Source organism: Pseudochaenichthys georgianus, unplaced genomic scaffold (genome assembly GCF_902827115.2).
Source record: "Pseudochaenichthys georgianus unplaced genomic scaffold, fPseGeo1.2 scaffold_1750_arrow_ctg1, whole genome shotgun sequence".
NCBI lineage: Eukaryota > Metazoa > Chordata > Actinopteri > Perciformes > Channichthyidae > Pseudochaenichthys > Pseudochaenichthys georgianus.
This window is the reverse complement of record NW_027262532.1, coordinates 7,501-28,001: the sequence shown is the minus strand read 5'-3', so window position 1 is coordinate 28,001 and position 20,501 is coordinate 7,501. Positions and strand designations below refer to the sequence as shown.

Genomic DNA, 20,501 nt, shown 5'->3' with positions numbered 1-20,501 from the left:
CGCTGCTCCTCTCAGGACCCGCTGCTGAGAGAGACCCGAGCCTCCAGACCTCCAGACCTCCTCTCAGGACCCGCTGCTGAGAGAGACCCGAGCCGCCAGACCTCCAGACCTCCAGACCTCCAGACCTCCTCTCAGGACCCGCTGCTGAGAGAGACCCGAGCCTCCAGACCTCCAGACCTCCTCTCAGGACCCGCTGCTGAGAGAGATCCGAGCCTCCAGACCTCCAGACCTCCTCTCAGGACCCGCTGCAGGATTTGGGATTTCTTTTTTCTTCATCCACGGACTCCTGTCTCCTGCGCGTCTTTGTCATTGTAATGTCGGCGTGACCCGTGCGCGTCTGGCTGATCGCCGCTTTGCATTTCAGCGCGAACACGCACTCTGAGCCGCTGGAATAACGACGCAGGAGAAACGTGGATCTTGTGGCTCTTCTCCTTTCCCTCTGGATTGATTGTATTCCTCCGTGTTCGCTGCGAGTGTCCCTGGAGAAGCTGGAGGATGTTGCCCCGCTGCCGGACCCCTCCCTCCTGGTCCACCTGTAGGCTTCTCTTCTGCTTTGCGTTGCTGCTCCAAACGCCCCGGTCCTCCTCTCCGCTAATTACAGGTAAGATTAAAGGGCTGTATGCGGCTTCATAATAACACATCCGAAGTTACCCCGGTTACTTCGTCTCCAGTCTGTTTTTACTCGGTCCAATAAAAGCTCCAGATTGAAGATAAAAACACTTTAATTGTCTTTTCTTTCGCGGCCTCAGGTCTGTATTTTGCATCATCGCTATGGCAACATAACGATGTACTGAAGAACTGAAACTGAATTAAATATAGTATGTCTACATATTACACATAATTGTATAAGGTTAGTTGTAAGCAGTTATATTAAGTTTAAATAAAAAGCATTAGGTTCCACTTGCCTCTAACCTAATATAGTTAAGTGAAATGTGTTGACATAATACATGAAATTAAAGTCAACATTTCTTTCTCTGTGGTGAAAGGCAGACACATGTGAGTAAATTGCATTTTGTTTCTTGTTTGAAAGCGCCTTAATCCTGATTGGATGGCTCACGTGAGGCTGGATTATAACCTCGGTTTAACCCGGGTTATCCTCCGGTGCCTCCCTGTATAATTGGTCTGCTTCGTGGAGAGATACCACCAGACCCAGCCTGGCGCGCGGTATTTGCAGCGATGCGCGAGTCAATCTCAAAGTCATGTATCTGAAACTTTGGGGGAATTATACAACAATTTAGATGTTAGGGATCAAAGCTCTGCGTTAAATGGTTGTTTGTGTCAGGATAAATTCTAATTAAGCCAGTTTTTTAGGTGAGAGCGGGCTGTAAGTGTACATCACTTGTGCTAAGCAGCTCGTGCCTGCTCCCCCTCTCAGCCGCAGTGCATCAGGACGTGTCTGTGCGCCCTGCAGCGGGGACACGCGAATAATAGAGAGGCAGTGGAGCACTCTATAGCACTGTGAGGTGAAAGGCTTTCAAGTATGATACGTACCTGGGTTGTAGTTCCGTTGGGAGCGGTTCCTTGCTCAAAATAGGTGAATTTCATGCTAATTCAATTTTTTTAAACCCATATTTCATAAAGTAAGACCATTTGAGATCCACAGTATAACTTATAAGGCTACCTAGCAAAGACAGAAGCATAATGTTGGGGAAATAATACAATAACCACTGGTGTATATGTAACTATACATTTAATCAAAGTACTGCATTTAGCGTTGCGTGGTTCTTGAGTACTTCTACTCCAATTAAATGTGGAAGCAAACCATTTGTACTCAATCCTTGGTGAACGCAAGTAGCTCTGCTGCGGAGTCATATTTTAAATAGGTCAATAATTGAAAACTCCGCTTTTATCTGGCAGCAAAATTAAAATGATGTTCACTAATTATTATCCAGCGATATCTTTTTCTGATAAGGGAAATTCTGCATTATGAGTAGGCTACATTTAGTTTTGGTAATTTAAGTTTAACACTTTGGTAAAAGTCTATAAAAGTCTACACATCTGAGTACTTCTTCCACCACATAATTAACATGTTGAAATATTAAAACAGTACCATCAAAATTATCGTCACAAAAAGCTTTAAAATCAAGCAGAGACAAATCAATTTAGATTCTTTCCAGACTATTCCCAGTGACTAAAAGCTTTCACCCCCAGTAAAGTGAGTCCAATTTCTCTAACACAATAAGAAAGCCTTTAAAGTGATTCAGAACAGAGGTTTCCCTTTCTCGTTGACGTCAGACGTCCACATGCCGAGCAGAGACGGGAGTACCTGTTTTCACATTCCTTATCAGAGCTCCATCTCCTCCTGACTCGTATCTGTGGAGCGAGGCGAGCGAAGGGGATCAGCTGGAGGGGCAAACCGGGACCAGATGGGTCTCTGAAGTGGAAAATGTTTGACAAGAAGAAGCCGTGTAGAAAAGCAACAACCTGTGTGTGATCAGATCCCTCCGCCATATGCTCCGTGTCATGGGCTCGGGTGGAGGTGTTACAGCGGGACCGGTTCAAGTGTATTTACAGCTTTACGGGCTCAAATCTGCTCCTGGACACGTGCTGCTTGTGATCCGTGTCTCTTCATATCACTCGACTGACCTTAATACACTTTGATAAAGTCACAATTTACCTTTTGGAAATCAGAAAGGCTTGTGTCGTGTCTGGACTGGAGAGAAACATGCAGACAAGTTACTAAAAGTACTTTTTTTTAGACCCTAATCGCCGTCAGTTTTAACCAGAAACCTCACTGATTTAAGAACTGATTTTATTTTTAATAATTCTCTGTCATGCGGTGACATAATTGCCAACGTCAGATTTATAATAACATGTATTTTGTCACAGAGTTATTCTGGGCGAATTATGATGATATATAAGCGTTCATAAATCTATGGGGAGAACCCTTTCTTTTCCAAACCACCTTGTTATTATGACTTTAGTGAAGTTACATTAAAAGTACGAGTTTGAAGTAGTTGTACTAGAGTATTTATATTGTATGCGCTTAAAAAAAACTATGCAGGGTTTTCAAGATAAATAAATTAACTTTTTACAAATAAAAAATAACAGTATTTTCTTAGCAAACCTACACATGTATTAATTTTGAAAGGAATATATTTGTGTTCACTTCACAATGGGAAAACACTATTTAAACTATCACTTAAATGTTTATTGGACAAAGACTTGCCCGGACATTTCGATACGGCAATGTTGTTCTTATTATTCCTCTTTTATTGGACATCATTCACTTTGTAGGCAACAGTTTATAAAGTGGGTGGAATGAGCTCCTCTGCGAACTATAAAATGCGACTGACATCATTAATAATAATCCAGGACAGGGGGGTATTGTTCTGCATCACGAGTGGTTTGACCTTGACTTCGTGTGCAACAGTTTTGATTCAGAACTTTGACTTATAATGGAGTATTGTTCAATTTTACTTTCCCCTCCGACATGTTTCATATCTGAAGCTGAAGCTATTTAAAGACTTTGCATGTGTACGTTTATCTCACGAGTCCAGCGAGACGTTTATTCGACTGACCTTAATAAACGTTGGTATTTCACCGACTGTATCTAAAATGGACGTGACTATCGGAGCGGGATCAGCCTTCAAAGTCAGAGTGAAAGTGACCTTTACCGACCCCCCGCTGTCCTTTAGCTGCAGCCCCTTTAATAACCCCCCCACCGCGCGTCCCATTCTGTCCTTTTTACTGCCTTGTGTTTCTCCTTTTTTAATCAGACGACATGTTTAGCGCCAGGGTTTGGATTTATACTTTCTCTCTTGGCTTTCTCTCTGGATGTTATGAGGTAAACACAGCAGCTGAGGAGGACGAAGGTATTTTGTCAGGATGAAGACGAGGCCTCAGAGACCCAGAACCCCCCTCGTTTGAACCCCCTTCGCCCCCACCAGCACCACCACTTACAGCCAGTTTAATTACACTCGAAGGTTGTAAATTTTACAGCGGTTTCGGAGTCGGCAGGGTTCGTCTGCTCTGCCAGGATCCGTGCTATAAGGATCTATTGTTGTGGAGATTTGGTCCATTAACAGCTCAGAAACAAACTGATAGCAACCAGGACGGCGTGGCGGCCTTTTGTTTGTTTCCTTTACCCTGGAAAGAACAAGTTAAGCAATAATGAAAACAAGGCATTTTTTCACTTGAAATAAGTACAAAAATCTGCCAATAGAACAAGTGACACATTCGCTCGGTGAGAGTCCTTGAAGACGGGATATTTAGATAAATGAGATCTTGGGCGAACACATCTGGAACTATATTTCACCAGAATCAGGAAATGTTGTGAACACTATGAGCCGCAATTCTCAAAAGTGTTCTGTTTTCTGGTGATTTTCCAATAAATATGTAAAAAAAGACGTGTTTCATCTGAGATACGACTCAAACTAAGATTATTTGACTCAACAGGATGATGCATTGTCTAAAAACAAGACTCGATGTCTCACTGAAGTGATGGTGTCTCATCAGGTGGAGAGATGTATTCTGACTAGATATCAGACACACACGCTGGGCAAGATGTAGAGTTGTTGTCGTGTGTGGCTCACTCTTCGGGGCTTATTTGGGGAGCAAAAAGGCGCCGTTTCGAAAAATAAAAGGATATCTGTTTATTCTGTCTATTAAAACAAAAAAAGTAAAGATTGTTAAGTCAAGTCCTTACTTAATAAACTTGTATGTCAAAATGAAGTCACATAAGGAGTCGAGGTATTTGTCACACACTGCGAACAAAGCAAGGTCTAAAAGCAGGAGTGGTTGAAATGTTGCTGAACTAAAAGTACTAAAGTATTGGCATCAAAATCTACTTAAAAACTAAAAGTGCTCAAAGTGCAGAAGAGTCATTTTCTGATTAGTATATATTATATCTCTGGATTCGAAATAGTTAGTCATTAATGCGGACATCAGTTTAATGTCGTTGTATAACTCTCAGTCGGCTTAATGTATGTAAAGCTAGTCAATGTACATGCTAACGAGCGACCTTAATGCAAAGTAGACTAACACACCCATCCCTTACACGTCGAGTCTGAAGGGAAGCTCCAGACTCCTTGCCTGCAGGACATCGCCATGCGTTGTTTGTGGGATAGATTTAGCTAAACGGTGCATTTCTAAAACCTCCACATTCAGCGGGTCAGAAGCTAAAGGTCACAGTGTGATAAGAGCCTCGCCAAATATTGCTCAAAAACATCCTGGCCTTTACCGTTATGTTTGCAGAGTGTGTACAAATCTTTGGGTGTTTACGGCTTGTACAGATTTTTGCCAAAAGGTGAGATAAGAAAACCCGTAAAGCATCGCCATGGAGTCACTGGATGAAGCGGGTCATGGAGAAAAGAGTTTCTACTTTGGTCAGAACCAGAGTAAATACAACGCTTTTTGTTCCAGCAGATAGGATCAGCTGGAGGAAACAGGAAGTAGTAGCGCTTAAGGATTTACCTCCGATGACCTCTGTCTACCTCCCAGATCAGGACAATGAGTAGGAAGGAAGTTATCATTTTAGCAATTTCAAACAAACCTGGCACATGAACACAGAGCGGATTTCTTTCTCTGCCGATATCCGAAGAGAAGGAACCGTGAGATGTTGACATCTGTCTGCTTCTACCCATAAACCCTTGTGTTTTGGGGTCGTTTCCTGTCCTTGGTTCGGGTTACATTTTGCTCTCGTAACCCACTGAGTGACTTACGTTTTTTAAGACCTCGGTTTATATGTGAGTGCTTTTACCTGGACGGACAAAGCGCACACGGTGGGATGTGTCGCAGAGAGGGAAGAAACGTTAGCCGGTGAGTAAAAGTGATAAAAGTGAAATGCCTTAAACGTGCATTATCTCTACCGGCCAGCAGGGGGCGTCTCTGTGCAAGAAAACGTCTGATTGTATAGAAGTCTATAAGGAAATGACCCAACTTCGAACTTGATTTATTACTTCAGTAAACATTTTCCTAATGACAGAGCGGTCTCAACTTCTTGTCTAGGTCTTATTCAACAAAGCGTTCTTTAAATTATGATCCCATTAAGAGTCAAATTGACGATAAAATAACGTTTGCTTTAAGGCTTGACGTCTTTCTTTTCGTCTTACCATTTATCTCGTTCAGTTCTTGCGACATTTGGACTAGACATGTCTTATTATGCACTCAGCTACACCTTCTCTTGGCTCTTCTCGTCACAAAAAAACAAGATAGTATCAAATGTTAGCGCACCATCCAACCAGCAGAGAGAAGTCTATTATAAAATGTCCCTACTTGTCACTTGATGTATTACCTCGCTAAGTATTTTCCTGATAAGTTCAGCTCCTTGGCCGTTTCAAGTGTTCTTTGATAATGCAGGATTTGATGTATTTGTAAATGATGTTCCCGTACCTTAGGTTTTGTGGCGTGGCCTCTCTTATTGTCGTCTGTTCATGAAACTAATAGTAACGTTTCGATCTCCTAAATAAGAGGTTAAGGCGTTTGGTTGTACGTAGCTCCACCTACTTTTCTGGCACTGCTATTCCCAAAAGCTGCGTCCACTTCCTGTTCTATTGGTGAGACTGAACCAATAACAGAGAGCTAATAGATGCTAAAAAGGCTACGTAAAAACGATGTAAAGATACGTAGAGCGAACTGACCTCTGGGTTTCCCTTAAGTTTGATCCTCTGGTCGTGATTCACCTGCCGTCAGTTCACAGCTTATTGAACACGAGCTTGTGTGACGTCATGTTGAACTCAAATACCTGTACTTTCTACTTCCTACATGTTGAACACAAATACCTGTACTTTCTACTTCTCACATGTTGAACACAAATACCTGTACTTTCTACTTCTTACATGTTGAACTCAAATACCTGTACTTTCTACTTCCTACATGTTGAACACAAATACCTGTACTTTCTACTTCTCACATGTTGAACACAAATACCTGTACTTTCTACTTCTTACATGTTGAACTCAAATACCTGTACTTTCTACTTCTTACATGTTGAACTCAAATACCTGTACTTTCTACTTCTTACATGTTGAACACAAATACCTGTACTTTCTACTTCTTACATGTTGAACTCAAATACCTGTACTTTCTACTTCTCTCATGTTGAACACAAATACCTGTACTTTCTACTTCTCACATGTTGAACACAAATACCTGTACTTTCTACTTCTTACATGTTGAACACAAATACCTGTACTTTCTACTTCTCACATGTTGAACACAAATACCTGTACTTTCTACTTCTTACACGTTGAACACAAATACCTGTACTTTCTACTTCTTACACGTTGAACACAAATACCTGTACTTTCTACTTCTCTCATGTTGAACTCAAATACCTGTACTTTCTACTTCTCTCATGTTGAACCCAAATACCTGTACTTTCTACTTCTCACATGTTGAACACAAATACCTGTACTTTCTACTTCTTACATGTTGAACACAAATACCTGTACTTTCTACTTCTCACATGTTGAACACAAATACCTGTACTTTCTACTTCTTACACGTTGAACACAAATACCTGTACTTTCTACTTCTTACATGTTGAACTCAAATACCAGTACTTTCTACTTCTCACATGTTGAACACAAATACCTGTACTTTCTACTTCTTACATGTTGAACACAAATACCTGTACTTTCTACTTCTTACATGTTGAACACAAATACCTGTACTTTCTACTTCTCTCATGTTGAACTCAAATACCTGTACTTTCTACTTCTCTCATGTTGAACCCAAATACCTGTACTTTCTACTTCTTACATGTTGAACACAAATACCTGTACTTTCTACTTCTCACATGTTGAACACAAATACCTGTACTTTCTACTTCTTACACGTTGAACACAAATACCTGTACTTTCTACTTCTCACATGTTGAACTCAAATACCTGTACTTTCTACTTCTTACATGTTGAACACAAATACCTGTACTTTCTACTTCTCACATGTTGAACACAAATACCTGTACTTTCTACTTCTTACACGTTGAACACAAATACCTGTACTTTCTACTTCTTACATGTTGAACTCAAATACCAGTACTTTCTACTTCTCTCATGTTGAACTCAAATACCTGTACTTTCTACTTCTTACATGTTGAACACAAATACCTGTACTTTCTACTTCTTACACGTTGAACACAAATACCTGTACTTTCTACTTCTTACATGTTGAACTCAAATACCTGTACTTTCTACTTCTTACATGTTGAACACAAATACTTGTACTTTCTACTTCTTACATGTTGAACTCAAATACCTGTACTTTCTACTTCTTACATGTTGAACACAAATACCTGTACTTTCTACTTCTCACATGTTGAACACAAATACCTGTACTTTCTACTTCTTACATGTTGAACACAAATACCTGTACTTTCTACTTCTCACATGTTGAACACAAATACCTGTACTTTCTACTTCTTACATGTTGAACTCAAATACCTGTACTTTCTACTTCTTACATGTTGAACACAAATACTTGTACTTTCTACTTCTTACATGTTGAACTCAAATACCTGTACTTTCTACTTCTTACATGTTGAACTCAAATACCTGTACTTTCTACTTCTTACATGTTGAACTCAAATACCTGTACTTTCTACTTCTCTCATTTCCCAAACAGCTGGTTCCTTTAGTCTGAATGTGTGTTGGTGCGTGGTCATTATTCTTTAGAGTCACTGCGTGCCTATTGATTTGAACACGATCCGTGTATCCATCACTTCCTGGTCTTCTCTAAAGAAGAGGGACCAATGGAAACGTCGTCATGTTGCCGTTGATCACCATGGAAACATTCATTAGCTAACAATGACATTATTGTTCTATTAAAATAAAGGGAGGTCAGGTACTCTTTAAAACAGCTGCTAGTTATGGGTACTTTTTACTGAAGCACACTTCAAAGCCTCTTTACTTTCACTTGAGTAAAGAAGTTTAGTCAGTACTTTTAAACACGAGTATCTGTACTTCTACTTGAGTAAAGGACGTGTACTTTTCCCCTCTCTGCTGACAGCTGGTTGCGAAGGTTTGTCTCCAGTCAGAAGTCCAGACCTTTGTCTCACCTCGGTCACTTTTTTGCTGTCCTTCTCAGGTACCGAGGCCAGCTGTGAGAACGAGGGAGAAGTCCTCCACATCCCCAACATCACGGACAACCCCTGCATCACCTGCGTCTGCCTGGTAAGAACCGCCGCCTCCTAATACGCTTCAGAGGTGCTGAACACCTTGCCTTCAGCACCTTGACTTGTAATTGCCGCTTCAGCTTTCCCGCTCGCGCTGATACGGTAAGACAACCTCTTCAAGCCCTGATAGTGATATTTGTAAAGCCGCCATTGAGCCGTGTGTGTCGTTCCTTATCGTCGGGTTGTGAAAGATGTGTAGCACTCGGGCAGGACTTTGAAACGCAATGTTTTAGCGGGAGCTCAGCAGAGATGGGAAGTGGAGATTGTTGGATTTGAGGGTGGATTTTTTTCTAAGCATTTCACAACTTTTTCAGCAAAACTTAAAGCTGATATCAGGCAAGTGCACCAGGTTCTAAGAATAATTTGATGTTTTAATGCGACTTCGTGGCACTTGAGGTCAGGATGGCGGGGTTTCTGAACAACTAAGCGATTTGCGAGTGCAGGAAAAGCACGTTGTAACGCGCCTCTTAACGGTTTTTCTGAGGATTTACAACAAACTTGAAGTGGGGATTGTTTGTGTTAACAGACATGGCTGTCGTCACGCTGTCTTCGTTCGGCCCGGCCGTTAAAACAAGGCTACGAAACGTTAAGGGACGACTCTTTCCTGAAACATGTGCTCTTTGACCCCTGACCCCTGACCTCGTCACCACCATTACCGCCGTTGAGGTCTTTGTTTCAGGGGATGAGAATGGCCTTCTCTGTGTCAGCGCTCCGAACGGCGGCTGAATGAGGGTTGTGGGGTTTTAAAAGGAGTCACGTGACCACAGTGTGTCCTACAGGAAGCGAAGGGTGTGCACTCGAGGGCTGCTTGTGTGCTATCTGCACCTTTAGTATATACCTGACACTGATAAAATTATCTGCACCATGTCTGCTGACAATGCTTGTTTCTGATTGGCTTGCAGCCTCAAAACATGTCTGTAATCATTGGTCTGATGGCCTTACTCAATCATGCGTGTATTAGACTATTCAAACACATCGATTTGAGCGAGTACAAACCCTAACCCTAATGTGTATAAATAAATGCACAAGATATGAAATACATCCCACGATTCTGACATCAAAAGCTGTTTCCAGATGCTATACATTACGTCACCTTGTTTCAGTAAACTTTTTTAAAGGAAAATACAACTTTCCGGTCAATTCTGATTGGCTGTTTGAGCCCTTTAAACATTATTAACGAAGACATTGGTTATTTGTCATAGAATTGATTTATAATGCAGCGTCAAGTGTTCCGATACAATAATATAATGGAACTTATGGAGGAAGACACGGCAAAAGGTCGACATCTGCCTTCGTTTTGGATTGAATTCTCCTATAATGGGGCTCCTATATGTCCCCTTGTACACACACATCTTAAACATACACTTTTTCATGGAAAACACAACTTTCCCTGTGCCTTCTGATTGGCTCTTCCTCCCCCCCTCCCCCTCCTCAGTCAGACTGAGCCGTCCTCTGTGTTATCAGGCAGACATCAGCCAAAGCCCTGCTGAATGCTATCAGTCATCAGCAGGCAATGGCCGGCCTTTCATCTCTACTTTAACCCCCCCTACACACACACACACACACACACACACACACACACACACACACACACACACACACACACACACACACACACACACACACACACACACACACACACACACACACACACACACACACACACACACACACACACACACACACACACACACACACACACACACACACACACACACACACACACACACACATACCATGTATACATCACTTCAGAGGACATTACATTGACTTTCATGCATTTCCTGGAGACTTATCCTAACCTCAACCAAGTCTTCACCCTAAAATGAATGATTCCTCCTTTATGTCCCCACACGTGACTGTGTAAACAGATGTACGCCCCCACAAGTATAGTAATGCTAGGCCGCACACACACACACACACACACACACACACACACACACACACACACACACACACACACCACACACACACACACACACACACACACACACACACACACACACACACACACACAGAACGTACATACATTCAGGGCTTAGTCCTTATTGAATTTGGCCTTCGTTTATCCCCTTAAGACTGTTCAAGCTTCAGATGCACGGCTCTATTTTTGCCCTCAAGCCCAAACCGGTATCAGTCAGATATCAGCTTGGTACATTTTTAAATATTCTTCAAAGGCAAATACATACATCCGAGTACTTAGTAAATATGAGAAAAGCGTGTGTTACTGGCACTAACTTGGACTTCATAGTTCAAAAGCAGGGGAAAGTCTGATCAATGATGCAAAAATGGCTGGAGAACCGTCTCAAAGTTTGACTGTTTTCTGTTCATTTCATTACATGCATGTGTTAAGGCATTAAAGGTTTTGTTAGCTATAGTACAGAGCAAATTATTAGCCCTAAACTTGTTTGAAGAGTATAGCATCGGCCAAAGAAGAAACCAGGAATTGTACGCGTGGATTAGAGTTGCAGGATGGATAATTGAGGTCTGTGGTCTACCACGGCTCTATAGTTATTATTATTGTATCTGTATGGATGCTGGCTCAGAAAACGAGTTATTTCGGCACTTTAACCTGTCGGACTCGATCTTTAATCTTGTATTGCGGATTGTGTACACACCTCTGGGTGCTGCTACAGCTTTCAGGGGAGAAAAGGCCATCAGGTCTCCAGTGTCACTCAAACACGGAGAGTTTTGCTGTTTTGGGGGGTTTGGTCCTCCAGAGGTGGGACGTAGTGGAGTACAAATACTTTGTTGCTTTACTTAAGTACATTTTTCTGGTATCAGTACTTTACTCCATTACTTATTTTTCGGACTACTTTTTACTTTTACTTCTTACATGTTGAACCCAAATACCTGTACTTTCTACTTCTTACATGTTGAACTCAAATACCTGTACTTTCTACTTCTCTCATGTTGAACCCAAATACCTGTACTTTCTACTTCTTACATGTTGAACTCAAATACCTGTACTTTCTACTTCTTACATGTTGAACTCAAATACCTGTACTTTCTACTTCTTACATGTTGAACTCAAATACCTGTACTTTCTACTTCTTACATGTTGAACACAAATACCTGTACTTTCTACTTCTCACATGTTGAACTCAAATACCTGTACTTTCTACTTCTTACATGTTGAACTCAAATACCTGTACTTTCTACTTCTTACATGTTGAACCCAAATACCTGTACTTTCTACTTCTCTCATGTTGAACTCAAATACCTGTACTTTCTACTTCTCACATGTTAAACACAAATACCTGTACTTTCTACTTCTTACATGTTGAACACAAATACCTGTACTTTCTACTTCTTACATGTTGAACACAAATACCTGTACTTTCTACTTCTTACATGTTGAACTCAAATACCTGTACTTTCTACTTCTCTCATGTTGAACTCAAATACCTGTACTTTCTACTTCTTACATGTTGAACTCAAATACCTGTACTTTCTACTTCTCTCATGTTGAACTCAAATACCTGTACTTTCTACTTCTTACATGTTGAACTCAAATACCTGTACTTTCTACTTTCTACATGTTGAACTCAAATACCTGTACTTTCTACTTCTTACATGTTGAACTCAAATACCTGTACTTTCTACTTCTTACATGTTGAACTCAAATACCTGTACTTTCTACTTCTTACATGTTGAACTCAAATACCTGTACTTTCTACTTCTCTCATGTTGAACTCAAATACCTGTACTTTCTACTTCTTACATTTTGAACTCAAATACCTGTACTTTCTACTTCTCACATGTTGAACACAAATACCTGTACTTTCTACTTTCTACATGTTGAACTCAAATACCTGTACTTTCTACTTCTTACATGTTGAACTCAAATACCTGTACTTTCTACTTTCTACATGTTGAACTCAAATACCTGTACTTTCTACTTCTTACATGTTGAACTCAAATACCTGTACTTTCTACTTCTCACATGTTGAACACAAATACCTGTACTTTCTACTTTCTACATGTTGAACTCAAATACCTGTACTTTCTACTTCTTACATGTTGAACTCAAATACCTGTACTTTCTACTTTCTACATGTTGAACTCAAATACCTGTACTTTCTACTTCTTACATGTTGAACTCAAATACCTGTACTTTCTACTTTCTACATGTTGAACTCAAATACCTGTACTTTCTACTTCTTACATGTTGAACTCAAATACCTGTACTTTCTACTTCTCACATGTTGAACACAAATACCTGTACTTTCTACTTTCTACATGTTGAACTCAAATACCTGTACTTTCTACTTCTTACATGTTGAACTCAAATACCTGTACTTTCTACTTTCTACATGTTGAACTCAAATACCTGTACTTTCTACTTCTCTCATGTTGAACTCAAATACCTGTACTTTCTACTTCTTACATTTTGAACTCAAATACCTGTACTTTCTACTTCTTACATGTTGAACTCAAATACCTGTACTTTCTACTTCTTACATGTTGAACTCAAATACTTGTACTTTCTACTTCTCTCATTTCCCAAACAGCTGGTTCCTTTAGTCTGAATGTGTGTTTGGTGCGTGATCATTATTCTTTAGAGTCACTGCGTGCCTATTGGTTGGAACACGATCCGTGTATCCATCACTTCCTGGTCTTCTCTAAAGAAGAGCGACCAATGACAACGTTGTCATGTTGCCGTTGTTCAGCATGGAAACATTCATTAGCTAACAATGACATTATTGTTCTATTAATATAAAGGGAGGTCAGGTACTCTTTAAAACAGCTGCTAGCTATGGGTACTTTTTACTGAAGTACACTTCAAAGCCCTCTTTACTTTTACTTGAGTAAAGACGTTTAGTCAGTACTTTTTATTATTTTTAAACACGAGTATCTGTACTTCTACTTCAGTAAAGGATGTGTGTACTTTTGCCATCTCTGAGTACCTGCTAATAGCTCTACGGGTATGGACACACACACACACACACGCACGCACGCACGCACGCACGCACACACACACACACACACACACACACACACACACACACACACACACACACACACACACACACACACACACACACACACACACACACACACACACACACACACACACACACACACACACACACACACACACACACACACACACACAGAAGAGCCATTGTGTGTGTTGGGGTGTAATGGGGCCAGGAGTGGATGTGGCTGACAGACTGAGTGACAGGTAGGTCGCCATGACGATCCGTTATCTCGAAAAAGGGAGTCAGTCCATCTCCGCCACGCTCTTCATCCTCGTCTTCGTCGTCTATCTGTCTGTCCATCTCCGTGTCTTTTTCCACTCTCTCGTCGCCTCTTCCTTCCCTCGCTCGCCCACAGACTCGGCTCAAGCTTTTTTCTCTTCACTTGGAGGTCAGATTTTTTTGTTTTGAAAACAATCTGACATTTTTTTTCTTCCTCTGCTGAGGTCTTTGGAGTGAGTTTTAAAGATGACAGAGGTTCGTTTTGTGGGTTCGAATCATGTCTGTATTAGACTCGAGACTATACTAGATTAAAGCCCACATAACTATGACTTAAGACAGTGGTTCTCAACTGGTGTGTCGCGACCCAAAAGTGGGTCGCGGACCCGTTTGGAGTGGGTCGCGGATGTGTGAGTGAAGAAAAAAAACTTTTATTTTGAAGGCCCGATTTTCTAACGCTGTGCAAGCAGTCGGCGTTGGAAGTACCGGAGACCATAAACGGTTTTGAAAACGTCTGTCACGTAGTGATCATCTTCTCAATAAAATATCTTTGCTGATGTTTTTTCTGGCCAATCAGAATCAAGATTGTTGCCGGAAGTCCCCACGGAGAATAACTTTGTGGTAGAACTCTTCTTTATACATCCATGGGTACAACTTCAGATCGAAATGAACACATAATGAAATATGACCCCCGGTCTGATGACTGACAGGTCACAGAACAATGGGGGCTATCTCCCCTTACCCACAATTTAAAGTAATTCACACAGACTCTCTTCTCGCAGCAAGATGTCAGAACAAAGTGAAAAACAAACAATGGCATACAATATTATTAACATGTCGGGTAGTAATAGATTTATTTATTTTCTCCTCAGAGTACCAGAATGCATAGTTTATGTTAGTATTTCTAAAAATCCCCCCAGACCCCCTGCTGGGGTTGGGTTTTCAGCATGTGTGCCTTTTTACATAGTTCAGCTTTGATTCCAGCATCTCATTAAACCTTTTTTAAAAGCATACTTTAGTTCTGTGAAGGGATATAAGCACTGTACTTCACTTTTATTAATATTGTATGCTGAAAAGCGTATATATTACAGCACGATTTTTTGTTGAATAGATTTGAGTGCTTCAAAATGTTGGGTCGCGATTTATTGACCAAGTAAAAAGTGGGTCCCGAGGCCTGACCAGTTGAGAACCGCTGACTTAAGAGATCACGATTTCCCCAAGAAACCAAATATATGTATTAAATATTCTGGGTATAAGATGCTTCATGATATAATCCTGTCGTCAGAAAGAACATATGACCGACCTGTAGCTAAAGTTGATTATCGTAGATTTTGTTGAAACACAAAAGCAAAAACTCATGGGATTAATATGACTTTCATACCTCGAGCATTAAACAACATTTCCAGCAGCAGCAGCAGCAAACAGGAGGAGGTCAGAGGTCAGACGTTAATCTGTCACACACACATTCCTGACGCGCCACACAGAGTTGTGTTGCGCTCAGTGGCAGTGATCGATCTGAGGGAGAGATCAAAGGCGTTTCCTGTCACGTCTCAGCTCAAACAGTAGTGGATCGATACAGCCGGGGCGAGGTCCACCTGATAGCACTGAGCCAACACCAGCGCTGAGACACGTCCTAATGCAAACAACATATCAACCAGGTAAACATGTGGAGTGTATGATATGTTACTCGTCCACACACAGACAAGCAGGCTTTAAGAGACGATAGCCATGTGAAATTGAACAACGTATTTAAGCTCCATATAGATTTGTCATCTCCATTTTCTCTGCCTCTCTCTCACTTGTTTTGACTTCTCTCTTGTTTTCATGACGCTAAGAGGATTCCCTCAGAGCTTCTGAGGGAACAGAGAGAGAAACCGAGAGCCAGCAGTCAGTCGAATGGTGACAATTAAACGCCTTGGTGAAATAACTACGGTTTTAATGAAGTCATTCAAACATTGTTGTGGCCTCGGTACCAGACGGGACTTCACTTACTGACAAATATACATTTTATGAAAGTGTTTTGCGGGAGGACAGGATTTAAAGAGCTGGTGGCTTTTCAGATAAAGGTCCATACTGCTGAAAGAGTTAAAGGTCCCACGTCATGCTTCTCCGGTTATCACCCGTCCCCGTGTGTTATGAAGGTTTCTCTGCATGTGAACGGTCTGCAGAGCCACACACCCTCAAAGTGCACCCTGCAGCGAGTAAAGCTCTAACACAGAGAAGACCTGTCTGCTGCCCCACAACGCCTCGCTGGACATTTCTCTTATTCCATTGTTTACTTCCTGGGTACGGTGACGTGCCCATACCCAAATGGACCAATCCGTGGAGCCGTTACGTTACGTCCAAATGGACCAATCCGCAGACTTCCTCACACACACACTCAATCTTTTCTCAGCTGCAGCTCCGCCGATTTCTCCTCCCTGAGACGAACTCCCAGCCAGGCTGCGGATATGTGTTCGGGCTGGTTTCGCTGTGTCTCGCTGTCTCGCAGGCGGCCACACATACTATACAGAGATGCTGTTTGAGAAACCAACGTGAGTTTGGAAAATTGAACACTATAAATCTATTCTTGTAGACCTCAACAATGGAACTATGATCAGTAGAAATAGCCATGACACGGGACCTTTAATACATCTTAAGTCGATCAACAGAACTTTTAACGGCAAGATAATCAATGTATCCTCACCTTTGGGAGAAATATAACACATTTCTGCTTTGCTATTGTGCGGGTTTGCTATGGTTAGATATATGTAGTTAACTTTGACTACCTTTATTTGTCTTAAAACCTTCATCCCTTTTGAACATCAGTTAATGTCTTACTAAGGAAAGTCTCTTTTCTCTTGGTAACCATTTACTTTTGTATTAGTCTCTGTAAGACGTCTCCTCGCTATTACATTAGAAGTTATCGTGGATGTTAATTTGCTGCCCCATGCTGGACTTCCAAACTGTATTCAAACCCACACAACTTTATTTAAATTGTTTGAAGATCCCAAACGTATCAGGCTACAACTTGGAGAAATGTAAGCGCAACATTTCAAGACGTATTTAAAACGTTCCTTTAATTTGAAGTCTGATACAGAATACACTGTAAATGTGATTTAAGTTGAAATAGGATTATCTTAATAACCTTTAAAGGTACTTAAGAGGATATGAGACAGTATTGTTTTCAGTCCAGTGTTGTTGGCATTCTTCTATAATAATACACTTTATTTATATCGCACCTTTCATGCTTGACGCAGAACAAAGTGCTTTCAAAGTCAACTTTAGTGTCAATCTTTCACGTTGTGTGCAGTTTCACGATCCAGAACACAATCACAAAGATATATGAAAATATGTATAAGAATAACGAGGTTAAATCAACGAATCAGCCTTCGTTGTTTCCCCCTCCTCCGACCAGCAGGGGGCGACATTAACACGCTTGCTTTAGAGAAATCGTACGTCAGCTTTTCTCCCTCGTTGGATTGTTTTTGGTTCCCATGAGCCTCTCTGTTTCCTCTCCGTCTCGTCTCTAAGCTGCCATGGCTCCTGCTCTCCGGCGGGGGGTCGCGACCTGTTGGTTTTGGAGGAAAGGGTGAAAGGTGAAAGGTCACGGTGGCAGAGGGGGGTTAAGGTTCAGGAGGAGTCACGCAAATCACATGCAAACATAAACGACTAAGAGACTTTTATTTATTGTTATGTTTAAAATATATTTGATGTTCACTCATTCACACACTAGCATTCTCACACACACACACACACACACACACACACACACACACACACACACACACACACACACACACACACACACACACACACACATAGTGCTGCGTACCGGTACGCCGAACCGGTACTGGACTTGTAAAAGTTTCGGTTCAAGTCCGGTTAAAACCGGAACGTCAGGAACCGGTACTTGGACTCGCAAAAAAACTAGCACTTACGTATATTCTGGTGTCTGTGGTTATTTAAACATTCCCTGATAAACGTGATTCAGTGTCAATAAATGAGTGCTCATCCCAGTGTGCTCAGTGTACAACATCACATGTCATTTCACCTTCGATTCACGGTTTGAAGACGTAGCATTTCCCCACATGCTAATGCTAACCGGAAGTGAAGAATTTTCAGAATAAAACTGATTTAAATTAAATAGTGTATTTAATTCAAAATTACGCCATATCAACATTGATTTTAATTTCTAACAGTATGTATGTACATCACTATGTATGTAGTATGTACTGTATAATGTAAACATTATTATTATATTGAACTTTGTAGTAGTTCACTGTAGTTGCTGTCATAAGTCATTTGTAGACTAAGTGGAAAAAAGTGTTTTTTTTACATTTGTACTTTGTAGAGAAATGTAGACACAAGTTGGAAGGGAGCACAATAAACCTGACGAGTTTGAATTTCAGTTGTTTATGAGTTAATTTCAATTGATAATTAGCTCACAATAAGTTCACTTTAGTTACTCGCACAACTTGACATAAGCCATGGGTTCAGGTCCGGACTTATAAGTCCGGACCTGAACCTGAACCTCTGGACTTGAGTCCGGACCTGAACCTGAATGTGAGTCCAGGTACGCAGCACTACACACACACACACACACACACACACACACACACACACACACACACACACACACACACACACACACACACACACACACACACACACACACACACACACACACACACACACACACACACACACACACACACACACACACACACACACACACACACACACACACACACTGATTGAAAGACGACCACACTACCTCACAACCACAGCTCAAGTGTAGTTGGAGTATATTCTCTGGTATACGGGATAGAATCTAATATTTAAGAGCTCCTTTCAGGTTCTAGTAACATTTCCGTTAGATGTTATAGTCACGGGAAATATGTGTTCTTGTTTATTTATCCCAATAGTAAAGAACAATCATATATAGTGACACAAATATCTGCAATTTACTGATTTGAAATGGATTTTTATAACATATTCCTACCTGAAAAACCTCCTTTCCGTGACCTGGAAGTTTGGGCGAACCGTGTCTATCACAGCGGCTATCCCCCCCCCCCCCCGCCGTTATATTGTCCGTCTTTTCACTGAATTGTCATCTAGAAAAGGGTACTCACAACGATTCCGCAACAACTTCATCTTCAACTGTTGGCTGTTGCCATGTCAACGTTAAAAACAATAAAACGGCATGAATTGCTTCGTGGCATTCATCTAGATCAGGGGTCTCAAACTCAAGGCCCGGGGGCCAAATCCGGCCCGCGACTTCATGTTATGTGGCCCCGCAAGAGCTTGCAAAAAATATAATAAGTTTATTATACCGGTTACATGCCACTTTACAGAAGCAGGTTGCCCATAAACTACATGTCCCACAATGCATCTCGTTTTGTGACATGCCCACTGAAGAGACTTGCAATTATTTGCCCTGGACTTCTGCTTTCAGACGTAGTTAATTACTAAGTTATTATACTATCCGATACAAATCCAATTCAGAGGCAATAATGTAATATAATACATTATTTTATATTTATATTATATATTGATATCGTTACAACCGGCCCTTTGAGTGCAACCTTTATGCGAATGTGGCCCGTGATGAAATTGAGTTTGACACCCCTGGTCTAGATGCTCTGTCTCTCTCCAGTTAACTAGCGGGCCTTCTAGAACACCCTGTAACCGAGGGGAACTCTGGAAGAACACGCCCATTGTCTACAAATCAATATCTGATTGGTTGATCAAACTGTCAGTCCAAACGTACGCTCTCATTCAGAGCAACGGCCAGGGCATCCTATCAAGGATGTAGAATACCTTGTTGAAGGAGATTCTGCCCAGAGACCCAGAACGAGATCTGATTGGTTGCTTTCTTTTCTACTGAAATGCGTAGTGCATGGTCCGAGAAGGACAAACAAATCAACGTAACACTGTAATATTACAGATCAGCAACACAGATAGGATTCTCCTTTATTCATTTTATTTATATAATTAAATCTATTTTTTGTTGTTTTATCTGAGCGTTCCAGGGTATTCTCTGAATGCCTTGAAGGCCCTGACGGTTCACCTCCGGTACAAACTACTATTAACACTAAATGCACCACTATGTGAGTTTCATGGCTCCTACCAAGGCTCCTTTCCTTTCCTTTTTCTCCTTCTTTCTTCTTTATCGTCATTGTTAATATTATTATAACGTG

General features: G+C 41.1%; 1 protein-coding gene across 1 annotated transcript in view; it reads left to right on the top strand.

Moving 5' to 3' along the window:
- Positions 1-67: 67 nt before the first annotated feature.
- LOC117441508 (BMP-binding endothelial regulator protein-like) overlaps positions 68-20,501 on the top strand; it is a gene marked incomplete at its 3' end in the record, with an annotated part of 26,453 nt that continues 6,019 nt past the window's right edge. Inside the window, exons 1-2 of the mRNA XM_034077591.2 lie at positions 68-601; positions 9,031-9,116. Coding sequence (XP_033933482.1) covers positions 496-601; positions 9,031-9,116 — 192 coding nt within the window. The remainder of the gene's footprint in view (positions 602-9,030; positions 9,117-20,501) is intronic.